The sequence below is a fragment of the Manis javanica genome, chromosome 4 (assembly GCF_040802235.1).
Source record: "Manis javanica isolate MJ-LG chromosome 4, MJ_LKY, whole genome shotgun sequence".
Lineage (NCBI taxonomy): Eukaryota > Metazoa > Chordata > Mammalia > Pholidota > Manidae > Manis > Manis javanica.
Window position 1 is genome coordinate 2192464 of NC_133159.1, and position 20244 is coordinate 2212707.

At 59.9% G+C, this 20244-nt stretch overlaps 2 protein-coding genes and 1 long non-coding RNA gene across 5 annotated transcripts; 2 read left to right on the forward strand and 1 right to left on the reverse strand.

The window, feature by feature from the left end:
- The first annotated feature begins 1335 nt into the window (after nt 1–1335).
- Nucleotides 1336–14627, forward strand: CCDC27 (coiled-coil domain containing 27). Of its 2 annotated transcripts, XM_073233074.1 has the most exons (12): nt 1336–1625; nt 1769–1901; nt 2938–3048; nt 3475–3543; nt 3645–3772; nt 7200–7379; nt 8508–8901; nt 9039–9169; nt 10525–10602; nt 10846–11058; nt 13002–13106; nt 14374–14627. In XM_073233074.1, the coding sequence occupies exons 1-12, from the start codon at nt 1440–1442 to the stop codon at nt 14497–14499; spliced, it is 1854 nt and encodes a 617-aa protein (XP_073089175.1). In that variant the 5' UTR covers nt 1336–1439; the 3' UTR covers nt 14500–14627. The 2 variants fall into 2 exon arrangements, with proteins under 2 accessions (XP_073089175.1, XP_073089174.1); XM_073233073.1 differs by lacking the exons at nt 13002–13106; nt 14374–14627 and having other exon boundaries at nt 10846–11791.
- On the reverse strand, nt 7201–15878 carry LOC140848796 (uncharacterized). Of its 2 annotated transcripts, XR_012129937.1 has the most exons (5): nt 15740–15878; nt 13689–13818; nt 12225–13154; nt 11799–11974; nt 7201–7334 (listed from the first exon to the last, which is right to left on the reverse strand). It is a non-coding gene; the product is annotated as an uncharacterized lncRNA (long non-coding RNA). The 2 variants fall into 2 exon arrangements; XR_012129938.1 differs by lacking the exon at nt 13689–13818 and having other exon boundaries at nt 15740–15877.
- SMIM1 (small integral membrane protein 1 (Vel blood group)) lies at nt 15751–18805 on the forward strand. The gene is made up of 3 exons (XM_036999790.2): nt 15751–15886; nt 17357–17482; nt 17760–18805. Exons 2-3 carry the CDS (start codon nt 17373–17375, stop codon nt 17884–17886), a joined length of 237 nt encoding a protein of 78 aa, XP_036855685.1. The 5' UTR covers nt 15751–15886; nt 17357–17372; the 3' UTR covers nt 17887–18805.
- Nucleotides 18806–20244: the final 1439 nt, after the last annotated feature.

Consider the following 20244-nt stretch of genomic DNA (forward strand, 5'->3'; position numbering starts at 1 on the left):
GAAAAATTATTTGAAGGAATAATGGCTGAAAACTTCTCCATTTGGTGGGGGACATACATTTGTAGATTTAAGAAATTCACAAAACCCAAATAGGATCAATACAAAGAAAGTCATGCCAAGGTATATCAGAGTCAAACTGCTGAAAACCAAAAATAAAGATTAAAAAAATCTTGAAACCCACACAAGAAAAACTAAGTATTATATCCCAGGGAACCACCACCTGAATGAGTGCAGAGTTCTCATCAGGAGTTGTAGAGGCCAGAGGCAGGGCGACATCTTTATGGTGCTAAAAGGAAAACAAAGTTGTCAACCAATACTTCTGAACTCACAAAAATACCCTTCAAGAAGGAAGGCAAAATAAACACCTGTCTAGGTGAAGAAAAACTAAGAGAATTTGCTGCTGACAGATGTGCACTGCAAAAAATGCTCAATAAAGTTTTCCGGGCTGAAGGGGGAAATACATGTGGAAATCCAAATGGCTATTTCTCCTCCTGATTTCTGTGAAATACTGTTAAAAGAAAAATTTATAACATTGTCTTTTGAGACATAAACTGGGTAGATGCAATACTTTTGACAAGCTAAAGCACAAAATATGGTGAGTGGGTGTTAGCAAGCCAGTGAGTTGCAAGATTTCTAAATTTTACCTAAAGTGGTGCAATATTAACTCTACTAGACTGAGAAGTTAAGGATGTATATTGTGAAACCTGAAACAACCTCTAAGATATAATATACTAAATAATAATGGAATGAACAGTCCAATTAAAACAACCATGCTGTTTCTAAGAGACACACTCTAAATATAAAGACACAAATAGGTTGAAAACGAATGGATGGGAATGATATACCTTAAAATGGTAAGCATAAGAATATAAGAGTGGCTATGTCAATATCAGATCAAATAGACTTCAAGGCCAAAAATATTATAAAAGACAGAGACCTTTCCTAAAGAGAAAAGAGTTGGCTCATGAGGAAGACATGACAAATAAATATGTATACGTCTACTAATAGACATATTAGTAGTCAGTTTTTAAGTAGACGCAGTGTCAGTTTTTAAATAAGAGAAGGTGAAATACTGGGGATAGGAAAATAAAACAGGAGAATGGGCTGCTAATGCCTCGGGCCTCTGCTCCCGGCTTGTGAGATCCTGAGATGGGGCAGAGCAGCATCTGGATCCCCTCCCCAGCAGAAAGTCAAGATGAGTCGCAGAAAATTGAGACTACTGGCACACCCCGTTTCTATGGAGACATCTGTGATGCGCACACTGCTCCCAGGATCCCACGGAGCGTGGACCTTGGAGGCTGGACTTCTCCTGGCCTGTGCCAGGCGGCAGGTCCACGCTTGAGGCCGTGTTTCCCCTGCTCATAACCAAGAGGCTGTTGAGAACAGCACCATTCAGGCAGTGGACCTTGCCCTCTGCCCCCCACCCCGTCCCGGTCCTGATGTTGCCTAGGGGAGCCTGTGTGCCTGAGAAGCACAGTCTGGCGCCCACCCAGATGGGCAGGGGCCTGATGGCCCTCCAGAGCATGGCCGGCCGGCACGAGCGGCCCCCTGAGCGGAAAGTGCACAGCAAACAGCGCTCCCTGAGCAAGTCGGCCCAGGCCGTCAGCCGCCACTACAAGAGGGTGGTACGCGGGGGCCGGGGAGGCTCTCACCACGTGCGCGCTGGCCGGCAGAGGGGCCGACCGCCGCCAGGAGGTGGCCCACCCACGGGACAGCGGGGCCCAGCGCCGCTTCTTCAGCCGCTGCCGTGTCTTTCCCACCCGACCAGAACCACTTCAAGCAATGCAGCCGCCCCAGGGACACCAGCTTTGTGTCCGAAGCGGAGGGGCTGCGCAGAGCGTTCCTCCTGCGTCCTGGCTGCCCCCAGTTCAGCACCAGGGCCACGTCCATGTCTCACTGCGGTGAGGGCCCCCGGGGGGAAACCGCCCCTCACACGTCCGCCGGGGTGGCCGACGGCTGCCGAAGCGCACTGAGCACGCGGGATGGGGCTGGGATGCGCGCAGCTGAGGTGGGAGGGCAGAGGAAAGGGGTGAGGCTAGGCACCCTCCATCGTCCACTGCCACGCGCCCCAAAGACACAGTAGCGTTGGGGCGGGGGAGAGGAAGAAGAGTGGGAATTCTGGAAGCTTCGGAAAAGAGGTCCAGAGGCCGAAGGTACGCACTAGGAGCCCGCCCCTGGAAGGAGCCCTAACGATGCCCTTGACTGACCCCATGTTGTTCGTATACAGAATATGAGGCCCAGAGAGGGCAGCTAAGGGGCTCAGCGGTGACTGGGGGAGAATCAGTCAAGTCAGGCATCCTGTCCACCTGGACCTCCCAGCCCCAGCCCTGGGCCGGTCGCATCTGCCCTCACGTGATTCCTTCTGGACAGTGAAATGGAGGCTCAGTGCCCCTGGCTAATGATGCATGCCAGCTCCTGGATGTCAGCCGGCAGCCAGGCAAAAGCAGAGACCCCATCCACCTGTCTCGGCTCCAAGCTCCCCTTCACAGGCCCGGGGCCTGGGGCAGCGGCTGACGCTGCAGGACCATGAAGGTCGCCGGCAGGTCTCTGGGCAGGGCGGGGGGCGCCGCACAGCATCCTGGGTGCAGGGATCCTGCCTACACGCCCCCCATGGGTGTGTGCCTCCGCCTCGTGATGGTTTAGTGGGAACGGGTCTGCCCTCGTGGAGAGGCTTCTGTGAGACTTTGGCCATGTGCTCAGGAGGGAGTGCAGGCACCCTCCAGGGGGACGTACGGATTCATAGAGATGACGCTGCCCGGGTCTGTTTCAGGCGGGTTCACCATTGGTGGGACCATGGCTCAGTCCCATGCACCCACTGAGAAAAATCACCTTTAATTCTACTAACAACATTTGAAGAGAACTGAAGGCGCGGCCCCGCCCAGAGGTCCAGGGAGGATGTGGCTGCTGTCATCAGCTGGCACCTTTAACATCCTGCAGGGGCAGCCGGGACCGTCCCTTTGCAGGAGGAGTTGTGCGTGGGTGTGGAGAGCTGGAAGGTGACCCGGGACCTGCTTTCCAACCCGCAGGGCTTGGACACCCAGGACAACGGTGAGCGAGGGGCCTGCAGGGCACTGGGGGAGCGCCCCTTGGGCCATCTCCTGGGCACCCCAGCCCTGAGGGCCTCGGCCCGTACCTGCAGGGCTCCTGCTGCCCCAGGGCTACCCAAATGTGCCCCACAGAGCTGCCTTCCTGGGACTGCCAGCCTGGCCCTATGTCCCTTGCACAGGGCCCCAGGGATGTATCCCTCCTTGAGTAGAGAGACCTGTTCACTCTGTGCCTGCAGGCAAGTATACTTGCTTTCATTTGGCCAAAGGTGAATTCCACACCTGATTGTCTCCTTTGCCTGAATCTGAGGAAATCCCCAAGTGTCCAGGGCCACCTGGTGCACAGGGCAGCATAGGGTGACTCTGTTGTCCTGACTCCCAGGCTCTGGGAGTCTCCAAGGTGCTTCGATGCTTCCCTCTATTCCTTCAGCACCCACACTGGGCAGGGGCGTGAGGCTGGATGCTGGTAGCAAGGGCCAGGGGACGAAGGAGGCCACAGGTCAGTGAGTGGTTCCTGAGGGGAGTCTGGGAAGGGGGATGCTGTCATAGCAGACATCAGGGTCATACAGCACAGGACGTCCGATGCCCCCGCTCTTACAGGGCGTCTCCTTCCCTTCAGTAAGAGTGCCTGTGAGTTCAACTACTTGCAGAAGAGGAGTGAATCCCAGACGCTGAGCCCGGTCCTGAGGGGGCGGGTGCCCTGGTACATATCCGTCATCCATGAGAAGGTACCATGCCCGGAGCCCTGGGCACAGATCCTGGCCCCAGTGCCCCAGCTCCAGCCCCGCCGCCCCGCAGCCCTCGTTCTGGTACCCAGCTAGCTGCCAAGCAGGTTCCCAGATGTGGGAAGGGACCTCCAGGCCTCTTTCTTTGGCTTCTCTGGCCCCACTCATCTTCACCCCCGCGGGGGGCAGTTTCAGCGGGTATGGACCTCGGCACATGTATCACAAACTTCATCCATACCCCTTTTGAGCCAGTAATTGCACCTGGGAGAAAGTGTTCTAAAAAAATAGCAATAATCAACGTGATATGCAAAGATCTACCTACAAGTTGATTCCTCTTGGTGTTATTTCCTTTCATGGATGTTCGTGAGGGAAACTGGCCCGTCATTTTACCTATCTTATAATTCCTTTGTTTGCATTTGGCGTCAGAGTTATTCTGGCCTCATAACAACAGCAAAAAAAGTTAGAAAGCATTTCCTTTTCTTATTTTTCTAGTCTCTGGAAAATTTGCATCAGATAGATGTTATCTCGTTAACTTCTGAAGAATTCATCATCTGAGCAGGGCATGGGTGCCTGGGGATTTCTTAACAGGGGGTGGTTTTCAAAGAACAAATTCAATTCCTTTTGTTGCCGGGCAGCTGCCCCTGGGGAGGCCTCTCCCTGTGCCCAGGTGAAACGTCAACCTGGATGGGGGAGGGTTCTTGACTCTCCACGAGAGAGAATTCTGGAGCAGGCGGGGTGAGTATAGGAGAGGAAGGAGTTCCTTAAAACGAGAGTAGCGGCAAATGGCAGCTGCCTTGCAGGGAAGGGCACAGGGAGGCTTTAGGGAAGCCCACCGAACTGCTCAGCTTAGGGCAGAGCCTTTGCCAGCTCCTGAAGCCAGGGCCACCTGGTGTCCAGTGTCCACTTGAATCTGCACAGTGTGGGCACTGAGCCCCCACCACCCCAGGACTTGGGGGAGCCGCAGAGCACTGGGTGGGGGGAAGTTATGTTTTAAGAACTTCCTCAAGGCAAAAAAGGAGATTTTCAGGCAGACTAGTCGAGAGCGTGATCGTACAGCTGCCATCTCATCGGGGTCGCCAGGAGGCGGGAGCTTTGAGCCCAAAGCAGAGCTCTCGGCAGCCCTTCGCTACTGGTCTGAAGTAGGACAGAGAGAGTGGAGACTTGTGCCTAAGTCTGGAAAAGTGAATGAAATAGCGAAGTGACAAAGACGCTCACTGCTGGAAGAGCGCAGAGACAAAGTGCAATCCAGTTGAGAAAAGTGTTTACTTAAAGCTAAAAGTATACACTTGAAGAAAGGGGGCGCTCTCAGAGAGGAGGTGCACTCAGAGGCCAAAGGGCTGTGGGTGGCAGTGGGGGAGCATAGGCTTGATATGTGGTCTCCTGATGCCTCTTGGTGAGAGACATCACGTGACCACCCACAGTCAGTCCTCTAGACATTCTGTAAGATAAACCTGATTTTACACAAGGAATTTACGGATCCTGTTCTTCTCCAAGATAGCGGTTACCCTCACGCACCGGGAGCTTATCAGCCCTTTGTTGATATGCCCTAATCTGCTTGATCCGCCTTAAAATGGGTTGTTGGCGGATTACCAAAGAGTATGTTAGGAATCTCAACCTCCTAACTCCCTGCTTTTTAAAATAGAAACTTAGCCTCAGGATGGAGTCCCTCCTGTTCTTACTATACTGTTTATATCTTGGCACTTTTCATAAGCAAGAAAAGTCACTCATGATGCTTGTCCCGGCCCCCGCCCCGCCCCACCCCGCTTTAAGGCATTCAGATTTTCTTCTCCCTCCTGTTTCCGCTTTGGTAAGCTATGTTTTCTTAGGCTTGTGTCCATTTCATGTAAATTCTCAAATTTATCAGCCTGACCCAGTGCATAAAGTCCCTTCTCAGCGCCCTGATATCCCAGGAGACCCTGCAGGAGAGAGCCTCTTTCCCCTCCTGACCTGGCTGGCCTGTGCCTTCTTTCTCTTTCCATCCGTTTTGCTACAAGTTCATCAATATTAAGACTTAGAATCAGCTTCTGGTTGTTTTGATTTTTAAGCTGGTGAAGCTTTAATGACAATCATGAAAATGAGGGACACAAAATGTTGGGTGGTTGGTGGGTCCACTACGGAGACTTGAGGAGTCCTGAGAGTGGGTCTGTGAGTGCTCACTTTACCTTTATTCCTGAAACTCCTGCCTCTCCATTTTATGACAGATTTCACAACTTTAGAAGTGTTGATGCCCTTTGACGGATTTTGGGAAACAACCTGAGGGTATAATTAAATAGAGTCATGTAGATACACGTAAAAGGATGTTCTCTGCAGGGCTCTTGTTAATCCAAATAGCAGGGAGGGGAATTATCAGCTCTGTATGTGAACAGGCCGGGGGAAGGACTGCAGGCTTGGCTGCCTCCAGGAGCTCAAACTGTATCTGTAGGGATCTCTCTCTCCCACCTCTGCCTTCATCTGGGCTCTGGAGGTCACCCCTCTCCTCTGGAGGCAAGAGAGCCACCCGAGGCAGCAAGCTGGTGTTGTGCCAGCTCAGCGGCCCATGGAAAGGAGCCCCTTTCCCAGTAACCACTGCCTGGCTTGGGATACGTGCACATGTAGATCCAGGGTGAAGAGATGTGATTTCTGCATGATTATCTTAACTCACTGTGAATAATTTCCACCTGTCCTTCAGTCTCCCGGATGTTAGAATGTCGCCATATCTGCTCTGCACTCCATGCTCTTTTTCTGAGTTCTTGACATTGATGCTTAGAGTCATCAATGCATTTTGAGGCTATGAATTTGTTCTTAATCACAGCTTTAGCTTCACTCCACAAGATTTGAGATGTCCAAATGTTTATTATTGTTCAGTTTCAAGTATTTTCTAACTTCCTTTTGGAGTCCTTCAACCCCCAGGCTCTGCGGAAGTCCAGCCCTCTATTTCCAGACACTTCCTCTCTAGTTATTGTTTCTCCCTGGAATTGTCTGGAACACCACCCTCCTGCCTGAAGAATGCCCTTTAGTCTTTCTCTAAGTTCGGATCTGCTGGTGGCACTTATTATGGTTTCTGAAAACGTCTTAACTGTGTCTCTCACTGTGAAGAGCTGAGGGTGGTGAGATTCTGAGAAGGGAAGGTTGAGGGGCAGAGGGTTCCCTGACAGGCCCCTCGGGGTGGCTCTGGGTGCTGCTGGTTAGGTGTGGGGCCACACAGAAGACTTGTGTCCCCAGCCACCAGGGACCAACCTGGGGCCAACCAAGCCTGACGAGGAGGCTGCCAGGAAGCTCCCTGGCACCATTTCGGACTTGCCCTGAGGCAGGGTGTGGTCGTAGCAAGGAAGCCTGCGTCTGGGGTTTGGAATTCCATGGAGCTGCTGTTTTGCAGAAATGGGGGTAGCTGGAGTGGGGAGGGTCTGTGTGGCCCTATGGCACATGGGGCCTGCCCCCGTCTTCTGCCCAGGATCACTGTCTGCTCATGCTGGGGGAGGAAGTCCAGCGCCTCTCTGAGCTGCAGCTGCAGGTGCAGAAGAAGGATGAGGAGATCTTGGCACTCCAGGGGGAGAGGGGGGTCTTGAAGAAGCAGCTGAAACACCTCCTGAAAAGCGAAGACCAAGAGTCATCAGTGTGCCGGGGCACGAGGGTGAGCACAGAGTGTGGGCCACGGACCGGGCTTCCAGGGCCCCTGGTGACCCTCAGGCCCCTGTCAAATCCCCTGCCAGCCTGGTCATGGACGAAGGTTGCCAGGTCCTCTCGGGAGCTTGGACTGGGTCTCAGGGTTCTGACAACAGGCAGAGTCCAGAGGAGAGTGGACAGGCGCAGGGTACAGGAAAGGAGCCATGAGCTGGACCTCCAGGTCCCTGCACTTTGCTGCCAACTTGCTCACCCCCTTGGGGCAGGACTGTTTTCCGTTTCCTTACCTGCAGGATGAGGGCCAGGACCTCTTCAATCCTGGAGGAGGGCAGGCCCCTGCAGGTGGGGTCCCCGACCCCGTCTAGCGGCAGTGCTGGCTTGGATCAGCCCGGCCTGTTCAGGCTGCAGGTGTGCAGCGTCCCTGCCTGGAAAGTGGGGAGGGGACTGCTGCCCCTCCCCGAGACATGCAGGTCCAGGTAGGGCCTGGGGCAGCTCTACCTGGCCCTAGGAAGTGGTGATCGGGTATTTCCCCTGACACCTCCAGAGACAGCTGCCCAGACATGGCCAGTGGGGGCCGGTGGGCGGCGGCACAGGGAGTCTGGAGAGGCCTGGAAGCCTGGGTTCCCGTCCCCTGGCCTCTCAAAGGCTGGCAGGCGTGAATGGCAGGGCGGCAGTGACGGGCTCTGGGCATGTGTGAGGCTGGCCTTCCACTCTTCCAAGTGAGCAGGCTCCCCACTGCAAGGCCACTTGCCAGGCTGCTCTGGGGGTGCCAGAAACCACACTGTCCCCTGGGCTGCTATCTTTGGGTCACTGTACCCCTGGCAGGAGGGCAGGTCTGGCAGCACGTCTGAAACCCTGAGGCTCATGCAGGCCCCTTACAGGAACGGCCCTCTGAGCCCATGTCTAAGCTGCTGCCGGGGAGGCTGAGCATCCTGAAAACCTTAGACCGTGATGAGCTGCAGCGCTGGGAGCGGGTGTGGGGCACCCTCTGCCTCTCAAAGGGTGCTGCCCAACCTCTTCTGTGCCCCACCTGCAGCCCTAATCCGGTGGCCCTGCCCTTGCAGAGGCTCAGCTGCACTGATGGGGTCTGGGTGGGCGTGGTGGTGCTGTGCCCAGCATGCTTCCTGCCTCCTCCCAGCCCCACCACGAGTGTCAGAGCCCCCACCCTGCCAGCATGCCGTCCCAGGTGCAGGAGGAGTACGCCATGACCGACAGAGGCAAGGATGTGGCTGGAGGCGGCGGCGAGGCAGAGGAGGGCCTGCAAGGAGAGGCCCAGAGGGCAGAGGACGAGGGCACTCAGGGCGCAGCGGGCCAGGAGGAGGCCGAGCTCGAGGAGCAGCGGCAGGAGGTGGTGGAGCTGGAGGAGGAGAAGGAGGTGGTGGAACTCGAGGACTCGGGCAGGAGAAGGACGTGCTCCCTGGACGAGGCGTTTGAGGAGGAGCTGATGGCCCAGCTGGAGGAGTGCGAGCAGGTGATCCGGGAGTTCCAGTTCGAGCTGGATAGCACCCAGACCAGATACTCGCTGGCGACAGGTGGGTGCCAAGGCCAGGGTGCCCCAGCTGGCAGCTCCATGAGGGAGGGCGCCGGGGTCTCAGCCGCAGCCTCAGGGGTCGCGCCCTGGCCTCGTCACCCGTTGCTCTCGTGAGGTCCTTGCCCGCTGCCCCCGCAGGAGCCATCACGTCCTTACAGCGGCAAGTGGACTTCCAGGAATCCCAACTGCAGAAGGTCAACATGGAGAATGAGATGCTGCAGAAGGAGCTTCGAGAGCGGAAGCAGCAGCTACAGGCCATGTCGGAAAAGGTGGCCGCGCCCTTGCACCCTCCCAGCAGCCAGGGCTGGTTGCCATCCCCCATCCCACCGAGGGAGCCGCTGCCCTCAGGGAGCCCAAGCTGCCCCCGGCCTGCTTTCCCACTGCCGGGAAATCTGTCCCCCAGGACCATTCTGCTGCCGGTGGGAAGTGCAGAGCCACCCTGAACACCGTCTTGGTGGCTGCTGGGTCCTCTCTGGAAAGCTGTTAAGACCCTATTTTTGTTCCAGGTGTTCTGAAACTTCAGTGTTGTGTCTTATTGAGGGTCTGTCTTAATCGCCCTGGCTCTTGGCGGCTAATGGGAAATGGGTCCTCTGACCCAGGCATCTCTCTTCCCGCCTCTGTCGTCTGAACACTCTCCTTCCAGAGCCCCAGTCCCGCAGCCGCCGGGCCTGCCGCCGGGTCCTCTTCTCGTCCTCTGTGAAGCCTCCCACTTTCCATCGCCTTGTGTTCCTGTCCCCCTCCCGCATCCCCTTAACCTCACCAGCGGCCACCCTCGTCAGCTTTAATTCTGTTGCGATTCCAAGGTCTCTTTTGCTCTCAGAATGTTCTTTTTCTTTCTTTGATTCACGACTGCACCTTTTCCTACCTCCACAAGAGCATGAATGAGAGTGGTTGTTTTTAACTTTCTGTGCCATTTCTGTTTCCCACAAGTTCCTTCTGGAGGCTCGTTGGGGTCTGCCATTCATGCTGGGACCCTGCTTCCAGGACACCGGCTCCCACGGAAGAGCCAGTCCACTTCTTATCCGAGCAGTGGGTGATAGTGTCGCTTCATGGCAGAGGACGCACCCAGGCCCCACCACCGCGAGGTCAAAGGTGGACTCGCTGGGCCTTTCCTCTTGGTGCGGCCGGGTGCCCTTGGAGTCTCAGAGAGCAGGTGCAGGCCTGGCTGCCGGGGTTCCAGGAGACAAGTGGGAAGGAGGCTGGGGTCTCCACACTTGGTGGTGCCTGGCACCTCCCACGCCAGAGCCCGACGTCCAGCCTCCTGCCAGGCGGAAAGCTGGTCAGCCACTGGCAGCTCAGGGCTGGGAAGGGTCTGGCGGCTCTTGGTCTCCAGAAGCACATTCAGGTGACCCTCTTCTTGTCGCTCCCACGTCCAGAAGAACCGCAACACCAGTTTCTGAGGCGTTAGGGACGCTGACATGTGAACTCGGCGTGTTCTCAACCTTCCCCACCGGCCCCCTGGCTCCGCCTCTTGCTTCCCCAGGGGTCCTGGCGATCGCCCGCCACTCCCCCTCTCCCCAGCACAAACCCGGCTACCGAGGTTCGGGGGCGGGTGCAGTCAGGCGCGAGGGTGCCATCTGCTCTCCTGCCTGGAGCCCCCTGACCGACCCCGCCTGTCTTGCAGTTCTCCAACATCCGGGAGGACAAGAAGCACGAGGAGCTGCTGGGGACCATCGAGAAGGACAACCTTCTGCTCCGGCAGGTGACCGCCGGGTGGCTGAATGGCCGGCCTCTTCTCAGCCAGTTGGGGCTGCTTATTTAGACAGCACCCCTTTCCAGCCATCTCAGGAGGGCACATGTGCGCACAGAGGCCCCTAGCCACTGCTGGGTCCAGATGTGACGGGAAGAGCCGGTGGGGGGAATGCCTGCTGTTGGGGAAGGAGGGTGGAGGCGCGGGCGGTCAGGGCGGAGGGTCCAGCGCTCTGTTCTCCCCCACTGCTCCCAGCGAGTGTTGGAGCTGGAGAGAGAGCTCGCCAGGCAGGAGTGCACCACCTTGGAGTTCAAGGCTAAGGTCAGCCAGCTGCAGGCCCAGCTGAACCAGAGCCAGAACCACCTGCAGAGACACAAGCAGCTGCAGGAGGAGATGCAGAACAGGATCGAGATGATTCAGCAGGGGGAGCAGCAGGCCCGCGTGGCCCTGGCGAGCGCCCAGTCCCGGGTACACCAGCGCCCGCTCCCACTGCGGCAGACCAAGCCCCGAGGGGCCCATTTCCCCTCTGACCCGGCTCCACTGGCATGGGGTTGGTGCCCCAGAAACGCTGGAGGAGGCAGCAAGGGTGCAGGGGGACAGGACACTTCTGTCAGCCACAGCCGGTGGGCAGGGCGGCCTCGCCAGCACTGTTCACAGGGAGTGTGCCCTGGGCTGGGTCGTGAAGGGGCCCAAGATCTGGAAGGCCAGCCAGGGAGGAGGCTGAGAGGTGGGAGAGAAGTGATAATGCCACCTATTTATAACTGCTGTGGGTCAGGCACCATCCTACGCAGTTTGTTGAAGCCTCTGGGCCTGCTGACAGGCTTCCAGGGCCCTCACCTCCTAGAGAAGGAGCCTGCAGCAGGAGGGCGTGTCACCGCCGAGCCCTGACTGCACGGATGCGGTGCTGGGGTTTGGAGAGCAGGACCCCAGTGTGAGGCTCATAGAGATTTGAGCAAAGGCCCAGAGGGAGGCCGGGTGTGCCTGCTGTGAGGGGCCGCACCAGGGAGAGAGGAGGGTCAGGCAAGAGTCAGACTGACTTAGGACCCCAAACACCAGCAAAGGTAAAGGCCCCAGAGCACGCAGCCCTCGGAAGTAACATTTCTCCACGTGCCCACTGCCCACCAGCAGGGCCTGTTGCAGCCACGTTGCTCCCCTTCCACTTGGGGTGGCCTCCTGCTGGCCGGCTGGCCTCACGGAGGCCTCCTCACCTGCCGTGTTCTGTAGCGCTGTTCCTGACCCAGCAGGACTCCCAGCTAGATGTTAGACGGCTGTGGTGTATGGGTGTCACTTCACGCGCCCGCTCCTCCCGTTTGGTAGAGCCTGGAGTGCTGCGCTGAGAAAGAGCCTCAGCTGGGCGTGGGGTGGGCAGGAGGTAGTGCCATGGCTGATGGGACATCAGAGACAGACCGGGTGTGGGGCACTGAGGCTGGACACCCCAGGCGACCGCCACCCCATCGCTGTCTGGAGGGCGGGTCCCCACTCCCTCAGGGACCCCTGCACATAGACAGCCTGGCACAGAGCTGGCACCAGTGCGTGCTGGACAGAAGCAAAGGAAGCCCCCTTCCCGCTCGAGATCCAGGGGCTCAGAGCAACCCCAGTGTCACTTTGCCCTGTCCCAAGCCAGGCAGACACACCTGCCACCCTCTGGGCAATGCCAAGGCGCTTCAGTCTGCGTGTCACTTGGCTCGTCTGCACCCTTGGGACTTCGGGGCACTGTGCACATGGAGCTGGCTCTGAACTCATCATCATACCTTCGGAGCCCTGAGGGCTTCTGGGGACAGACGGGAGGGGTGCATTCCAGAGTTCCAGGGAGGCACGATCAGCTCCTCTGGGGTGACGCCCTGAACGTGGGCAAGGACGCCGATGGCAGCACAAGGCTAGACAACTGGCCCACCTGGTCGCCTCCTGTCAGTGGCAGGTTTATGCAGATGTGCACAGCGTGGGGGCCTCGACTCTCCTGAGAAAAGGAGGGAGGGCCCGCACACAGCAGGCGGAACTTCCCGGTGTCTCAGTGACCCCCGAGGGTGAGCGTGCGGGCGTCAGGCTGCAGGGCGCCTCCCAGAGGCCTGGAGACCCTGTTCTCCTGGAAGGACGGAGGACGGCACGGGGTGTCCGAGCTCCTGTGCTGTTTGTGAGTTTGTTTACCAGGTGCAGGTCTTACTTTGTCAGTCAGAAAGCAAGTCAGTGTGGCGGAGAGCCTTCGGGCTTCAGCAGCAGGTCATTGGGCCTGGCTTTTGACTCCCTGCCTTCTAGCTTGCAGGCAGGCCACCATGTCCACTTCTCTTACTGTTTCCAGTTCCACGTAAAGTGAGGACAGATCTGCCTTCTGTGAGACTTTATCGGGAGGCGGGCATCGTGTGGGCCTCCTCACTCTGGCAAAGGCCAGACGGAAATTTCCCCTTTGCTCCCAGCTGGAAAGACTAAGAAACAAGACCATGCAGGCCACCTTCAGCACCACAGGGATCAAGTCCTTGGCCACCGAGGTCTCCGACAATGACATCCTGGAAGCCTTGCAGGTAAATCCACGCTCGGCCGCCTCTTCAACCCAGGCCACAGTTGGAGCTCTGCAGTGCAGGCAAAGGAGAAAGTCGGATGGGATGCTGGGGCCCCATTCGGGGCCTGGGGTCACCCTTTCTCTCTGCTCGGGCAGAGGGCAACGGCTCTCCTGAAGGGGTAGCAGTGTGAAGGGGCCGCTCACAGTCAGGGGGCAGAAGAGGCAGTGCCCGTGCCTGGGTGCAGCAGGCTGGAGGCAGGACCACTGCGGGGGACACTCGGCAGCAGGAACCCTCCCCAGGCTCCGCGAGCTCAGCCTCCTGGGGATGCCTGTTAGCACCTCAGTGAGACCTCCCCACGCAGGTCCTTGCCAACCCCAAGCGGAGGCTTCAGAGGGAGGGTGGTAGACAAATCCTGCAGGCTTTGGGCCAGCAGGAGCGAGTCAACACCCCGGGCCGGGAGCTGTGGCCGAGCCGCTTGACTTTCACTGAGCCACGGAGCTTCCCTCTGCACATAGGAGAGGGTGTGTCTGCCTCCCAGGCCTTGTGGGGAGCAGAGGCCCTGACTGCCCAGTGCCTGTGCTCCGTGTGGGGGGCGCTTCTCACCAGGGACTGCTCTTTGCCCAATCCCAGGCCTCCATGACAGCACAGCCTTTCTGCACCAGAAGGTGCCTGTGACCTTCTGGCACCATGTGTCATTTCCTCTGTGAAGTGGGGGATCTGGCCGGTGGTGCTCCTGTTGGGTGGCAACAGTCCTTAAGGGATAGGGGGACCCTGCAAAGGACCTGGGAACAGGTCTCTGCAGGCTGGCTGCTGTCGTTTTTGGGGGAGAGGGGGCGTGAGAGGACAGGAGAGAGGGGTCTGGAGGGGGCTGGGGAGAAGAGTTATGGGTACCCCCAGTACCAGCAAGAAGCTCTCTCCTTGCCAGTAAGAGACAGAAGTTATGGAGGGCATGGGACAACATCCCCGGGTGCAGGACAGAGGGACATAAGGACAGACCTGATGGCCCCTGAGGGGTCTGAGTCTGGGCCCTTCCCAGAGACCTGATGCAGTAGATTTAGCACCTGCTCCAGGGCCAGCTGACCCAGAAGTGGTGGTGGGCCCCCGTTCCCAGCCCCGAGTCCTGTGGCTTGCTCAGCCATGGGGGGAATGCTGCCCGCCAGTGCCCCTGCTCAGAGCCCACTGTGGGTGTCCCCAGCACACCACTGCTGCAGCGAGCCCTGGGGGCAGGCGGGCAGGGATGGGTCCAGGCAGCCAGCAGGCACTGGGCAGACCCGGTGTTCTTTCCTAGAGGATCATCTCAGAGAGGGCGGACTACTACAGTCAGCTGAAACAGAAAGGTGTCCCGCTGCCGCCCCTGCACCAGTCAGAGGTCTCACCCTCGCCCAGCAAATCCAAGAAGGCGGTCTCCAAGTAGGTGGGGCCGGGACCCCAGGCGGCCACCGTCCCAGCAGAGGAGCTGCCCCTGGGAGCCCCACCTTCTCCCTCTCAGAATTAAAACCTCGTTGCCCACCTTGGCCTCAGCTTTCTTTCCCCCAGGACCAGAGACATCCCCCATTCCACAACTCACTCACTGGGGGTTAGCACCGCAGCCTGTACCCCTGGCTCCCTGGGAGACCCCACAGTAGCAAGGGTCCTCTCCAGCGGTCCCAGGCTTAGGAGCCCTGAGACTGGGCGCGCGGTCCCTGCATCGGGTCAGACCCCACACGGGTCTTGCTGTAGATGTGACTCCTCCTGTAGGGCCTCCCTTAGCCCAGGGCCCTTGACGGGGCGACCCTTCTGCAAGGAAGGGGAGGGCGGCGGACTCCTGCTCCATCGCCGCTCCCGGAGAGAAAGCTACGGGACAGGCGCGCTGCGCCCGTGGCTCCCGTCCGTGTCCGGTGCGTCGGAGGCCTTGGGCGCGCACACATGCTGCACGAGGGAACCTGGACGGCGCCTTCTCTTTGCTCTCCAGCCACACCTGTCCCCGCATTCGTTCTTAGTGCAGCGGTCCTCGCTGGGTGGGGGCCCCGGGCTCGCTCAGGGCCCTGGGGCGGGTGGAAGGACAGCGCGAGGGGACTGCGTGCAGGCCGCAGGGAATCCGGGATGAGCACCTCCCCTCTCCCTCCAGACCCAGGCGAGCCCGGGCTCCCGAAGCCCCGCTTCAGCACTGGAGCTGGGTCCCGGCGGGCCTCTGGGGAGCACGGGGCGCCAGCGCGGGGTGAGCAGTGGGTAGGGCCTAGATCCTGCCTCGTCTGGGCCCTGGGGGGCGGCGCGCTCTGCAGCCCCTCGCCCCCTCCTCCCTGCAGCAAGAGCCTCCTCCGTGGCGCGGTCCTGAAAGCCGGGGGAAGCCCGCCCCTCCACTCGCCCCGCCCCTGCCCCCCGCCCCGCCCCGCCCCGCCGGGCCCGGGACTCTTCCGCGTGGCGCGGCCCGGGGCGCAGGCGCCAGGTGAGCCGGGTAGGGGTGTCCCTAAACGTTGTAAGCCGGAGCGAGGAGGTGGGCCTCCTGCGAGCGGCCGGCCCGGGAGGGTGGAATTGCCGCGGTGAAGGGTTGGGGGCACGGAAAGGGCCCGCGGAGGTCTGCCCGGGAACTGCCCCCTCGCTCCTGGTGGCCACCTGCGTCCAGACACTCCAAGCCCCTTTTCCCTTCCCGGCCGATGTGCGCCACACCTCTTTACCTTTATTTTCTCTCCGTATATTTGACTTTGGAGGCATCGGCGGCCCCTCTTCGGCCTTTGGGCTCGGAGGCGTGAGATCTGCTGGCAGGTTCTGAGCGGCTTCCTGGGTCCCAGAGGCTTCGGCTCCCACGCCAGGGCTCTTCTTTCGTAAGTTGTGGCCTCCTGGGAGGTGCTTTGTGGGCCAAGGGGCCTAAGATATGCAGAGCCCGCGTGCGCCAAAGACTTTACATCCACACACACACCCAGCTGTCCCGAGGCCGCCAGGGCTCCACGCGTGCCCCTGCCAGACCCGCAGCCCCAGGCTGGAACAGATCAGGGGCGACTCTTCTCAACCTGTAAGCAGTTGCTGTGGATTCAGAGGCTCACTGCAAAGAGGGCTGGAGTTGCATGGATACTCAGTTGCAGGATGGCTGCTGCAGCTCCAGCTATCACATCAAGGCAGGAGGGAGAGAAGGAAGTGGCTATTTCCTTCATGAGAGCAACACCCTCCCTCCCTTGCTCCTGCTGCACTACAGCACTGTGCCCACACCTGAGTGACACGGGAAAGCAGGGACCAGGGTATTAAGCTTGTTTTAACCCATGGCTGTCACCTGGGGCTGGCACATTGCTGCCTGGAACAAGATGGGGATTTGGGCTTCGGGAGGCAGCTGACATAGCTGGCCCATAGCCCCTCTCCCAGACATACCCTGAGAAAGCAGAAGCCACACTCAACAGGCCTCCCCCAGGTCTGAGAACACCCTGAAAGGCTGCCGTAGAACAAGGGCTCGCACCAAAGAGACAAGGTTTGTGGCCTTGAGACAGGCCCCCTTCCTTCCTACCCCCCATTCTGGCTTTTCAGGGAAAGGCAAGCACCGAGGCACATCAAGGCTTTGGGATCTGCCTGGTTTCGTGAGTTTCTGGGTTGGCATGGTGCCGTTAAGAGCCCCTTGTGCCTTTAAGCCTCTGGCCACAATAACCTGGAAGATGGGAGCTGAGCAAAGTCTTCTAGAAGTGGGGGGGCTGGCACTGCCTGCCTCCCCCAGCTCTTGGATCCCGAGCAGGCCCAGGCGACCCCCCAATCCCCTGCTTCTCCCACGGACAGCGGCCCTGCTGCCAGGAGAGACTGTATCAGCTGCTGCCCTCAGGCCCACCGCCCCGCCCCGGCCCTTTCCTTCTCAGCCTCCGGACGAGCCTGACCTCCGGACGAGCCTGACCTCTCAGGAGTCGGGAGGGAGGGAAGGCAGGCGACCGTCAGGCTCCGGGGCCTGGTGTCCTGTCTCTGCAGCAGCTCCCCAGGCTGCAGGTCGGGCGGGAATGTGGCCTCACATTCCTGAGGGCAGGGTTTGGCCAGCTTGCAGCCTGCCTGGGTTAGAACTCCCGCTTTGTCTGTGCCTTCCTCGTGACCCTAGGCTAGTGGCTTAGCTGCTCTGCATCTAGGTCGCCTAGTAAGGCAGATAAGAGTATGCAGGTAAAGGAGCCAGCCCACCTTAGTGCCCCCACCCTGCCTGCAACTGTGCCCCCAGGCTGACCCTGGCCCTAAAAGCAGCCCCACACAGAACTTGCAGCCACGCCCACATGGCTCTGCTTTCCTGTGAAGTCAGAGCCCTGAGCACCCATGTCGCCTCCCCACCCCTGAAGCCCGCAGCCTTCCAGCATGCAGCCCCAGGAGAGCAGCGTCCCGTACAGCAAGTGGGACCCCAGCAGCCAGGACGAGGTCAGCGTGGTGGCCGTGTCCAGCACAGAGGAGGCTTCGAGGTGGAAGAGGTGAGGGCTGCAGAGGAGGAGCCCTGTGCGGGCTCCATGGGTGCACAGCCCACACGGTTTCAGCGGCTGGGTGCCCACCCCCGGCATCTTGGCAAACCAGGGCCCCGCACACCTGCCTGCATCTACCCTGCTTGGCTGTCTCCCAAGGCAAGCAGAGCACCAGGCTGCCCGCCTCTGGGGCCCACTCACCCTCCTCCCCAGCCCAGCCCAGCCCCTCCTCCCGCCCAGTCCCCTGGGGGCCCACCTGGAGCTCAGGTGCCTGTAACTCTTGTCCTAGGGTCTCCCAGAAGCTGTGCTCGGGCACATGCGGCATCGCCATGAAGGTGCTGGGTGGAGTGGCCCTCTTCTGGGTCATCTTCATCCTGGGCTATGTCACCGGCTACTACGTGCACAAGTGCAAGTGACCACTGCCCTGCACCCCCCCGGGACTGGCTCTGCACCTGGGGTAGGGGGCTCCGAGGGGCCCCCCTAGTACGAGCACCCCCTCCCACACCTGGACCCCCCCTACACAAGTCCTCCCCAATACACCCCCCACCCCCCGACAGCTGTTGCAGGCCCACATGTGGGCGCAGGTGGAGGACCCGCGCACACATACCCAGCACAAGCAGCCAGCCACCAAGGGCGTATGTGGGGTGGGGCCGAGCCGCCCATGCCACCCCCGGCTCCGACCTCAAGGCGTGAGCCTGGCGGGCCCGGCTGTGCTGGGCCCGGGTGTCCAGGCAGCAAGCTGAACCAGCAGGGGCCTGCTGTGGGGTTCCCGGCAAAGGGTCTGCCCCGGCTGGCCCAGGTCTCTCGGCCTCAGCGCCTCTCTCCTAAGGGACCTGCCTCCCTCCAATGGCCGTACTTGCGGGGAGGGAGTCCGTCCCGGCCATCAGGACTAATGGGCGGGAGCTGTGGGGAGGTGGGCAGAGGCACTGGTCCAGGAGATGGGCCTGAGCAGGGCTGACGGACACACAGGCCAGGCCCACAACCCGGAGCCCCCCAGGGCCGCCACTGCCCCAGACAACACTCCCCCCACAAGGGCCTTCCCTGGGTGAATACTGTGCCCCTCTGCTGTCTCTGACCCTTTCTGACTGCTGCTGGGCAAGGATGGCCCTGAAGAGCTGTCACGCTGCCCACCCTCCCCGGGGCTGAGACCCCAACTTGGAGGTCATTTCCCAGCTGTGGCAGGGAGCAGGGCCTTGACCCTAGTCCCAGGCCCACCACCATGCCCTCCCCCAAGTAACTGCCGTGGCTCTCCCTGGACTGCCCACCTCACTGGGAGGCCCCAGCGGCTGCTCCACCTGTGCATGAAGGCGGTCATTAAATGTCTGTTGAAGGAAGGATGGCAGTCTCTTCCCAGGATCCTCCCGGCACCTGCCCAATGTGAGCCCCAAAGGAGGGCATCTGCATAGGGTGGGAGGGAGTCTGTGCCCCTCCCACGTGGCCCTGGGCCTTGGCGTGTGCCTCCTCCCTGCTGGGCCCCGAGGGCAGGTGTGTGCTCATCCTCACCAACGGCAAACCTGTGTCTCAGGCCTGCAGACGTGCCAGAAACGTCTTAGGAAAGCGGTCCTGCCCTCAGGATGGGAGAGACAGTTCTAACCTTCTGGTCCTGAGATCAGAGGCCACATGGCAAGTCCCCGGTGTCCGAGACCAAGCTGGCAGGGAGGGACAGAGACCCCACAGGGCCAGCCTTCCCCAGGCCAGGTGGATGTGAGGTGGGGCCGAGCCGCCCATGCCACCCCCAGCTCCGACCTCAAAGAGTGAGCCCAGCGGGCCCGACTGTGCTGGGCTAGGGTGTCCATGCAGCAAGCTGAACCAGCAGGGGCCTGCTGTGGGGTCTGGGCAAAGGGTCTGCTCCGGCTGGCCAGGTCTCTCGGCCTCAGCCCCTGTCTCCTAAGGGACCTGCCTCCCTCCCTTGAATGGCCATACTTGCGGGGAGTCCGTCCCTGCCATGACAGGACTGACAGGAGGGAGCTGTGGGGAGGTGGGCAGAGGCACTGGTCCAGCAGCTGGGCTGCAGGGCACCGGGGACTCCAAGAGGTCAACAGTCTGCAAAGGTGCGGGACCTGGACTCCCCAGGGCCTGGTGCAGCCTCAGCTGGGAGCTGGGCAAGGACATGGGGCAAAGAGAGGGGTGCCCTCCCGAGGGTCTGGCTTCCGAGACGCCCTGCAGCCTCCAAGGCCACACTCCCTGAGCAGCTCCTGGGCAGCAGGTCTGCTGCTGGCCTGGGCAGATGGGACGGGCCAGGGGCAAGGCTGGAGCATAGCTGGAGAGGCAGTACAGAGGCAGATGGTGGGGCCACTACAGGCAATGTCCACAGGTGCTCACACACACCTCCCCAGGTGTGGGGCAGACCCCGAGGGTACCAGTGGAGGGCAGAGGCTGACACAGGTCCAGCCTGGACCTGGCCAGTCACATCCTGCGTGCCCCAAGGCCCAGCACGTCTCAAGATGGAGAGCCAGGTGCACCAACCTGGCCGGCTGCAGTGTCCCCTTTCTGTGGAAAAGAGGCCTTCGCCACCTCCATGTGAACGTCTCCCCCACGCACTGCCCCAGCTGGACCTGAGTGTGCCTGGGGTCACATCCCCCAGAACTCGTGCCCTGGAGAGCAGGAAGAGCACGGGACAGGACCCTGTCAAGTAGCCTGGCAGCCTCCCCTCCCACATTCAGGAAGGGCATGATCTGTGGGGGTGGGTCCCAGTGACTTGACTCCTTTGGGCACCCCCAAGTGGGGGATCCCCCACATTCCCAGGATCCTGGGTTAAGGGGAGCTAGTAGCTT

What these genes read in the sequence shown, in the direction of transcription:
- CCDC27 (XM_073233073.1), top strand. Translation starts at nt 1,440, where the DNA reads ATGTTGCCTAGGGGAGCCTGTGTGCCTGAGAAGCACAGTCTGGCGCCC. An exon ending in TATCCGTCATCCATGAGAAG is followed by an intron (nt 3,773 to 7,199) that starts GTACCATGCCCG and finishes TCTTCTGCCCAG; the next exon opens with GATCACTGTCTGCTCATGCT. An exon ending in CAGATACTCGCTGGCGACAG is followed by an intron (nt 8,902 to 9,038) that starts GTGGGTGCCAAG and finishes CTGCCCCCGCAG; the next exon opens with GAGCCATCACGTCCTTACAG.
- SMIM1 (XM_036999790.2), top strand. Translation starts at nt 17,373, where the DNA reads ATGCAGCCCCAGGAGAGCAGCGTCCCGTACAGCAAGTGGGACCCCAGC. An exon ending in GAGGCTTCGAGGTGGAAGAG is followed by an intron (nt 17,483 to 17,759) that starts GTGAGGGCTGCA and finishes CTCTTGTCCTAG; the next exon opens with GGTCTCCCAGAAGCTGTGCT.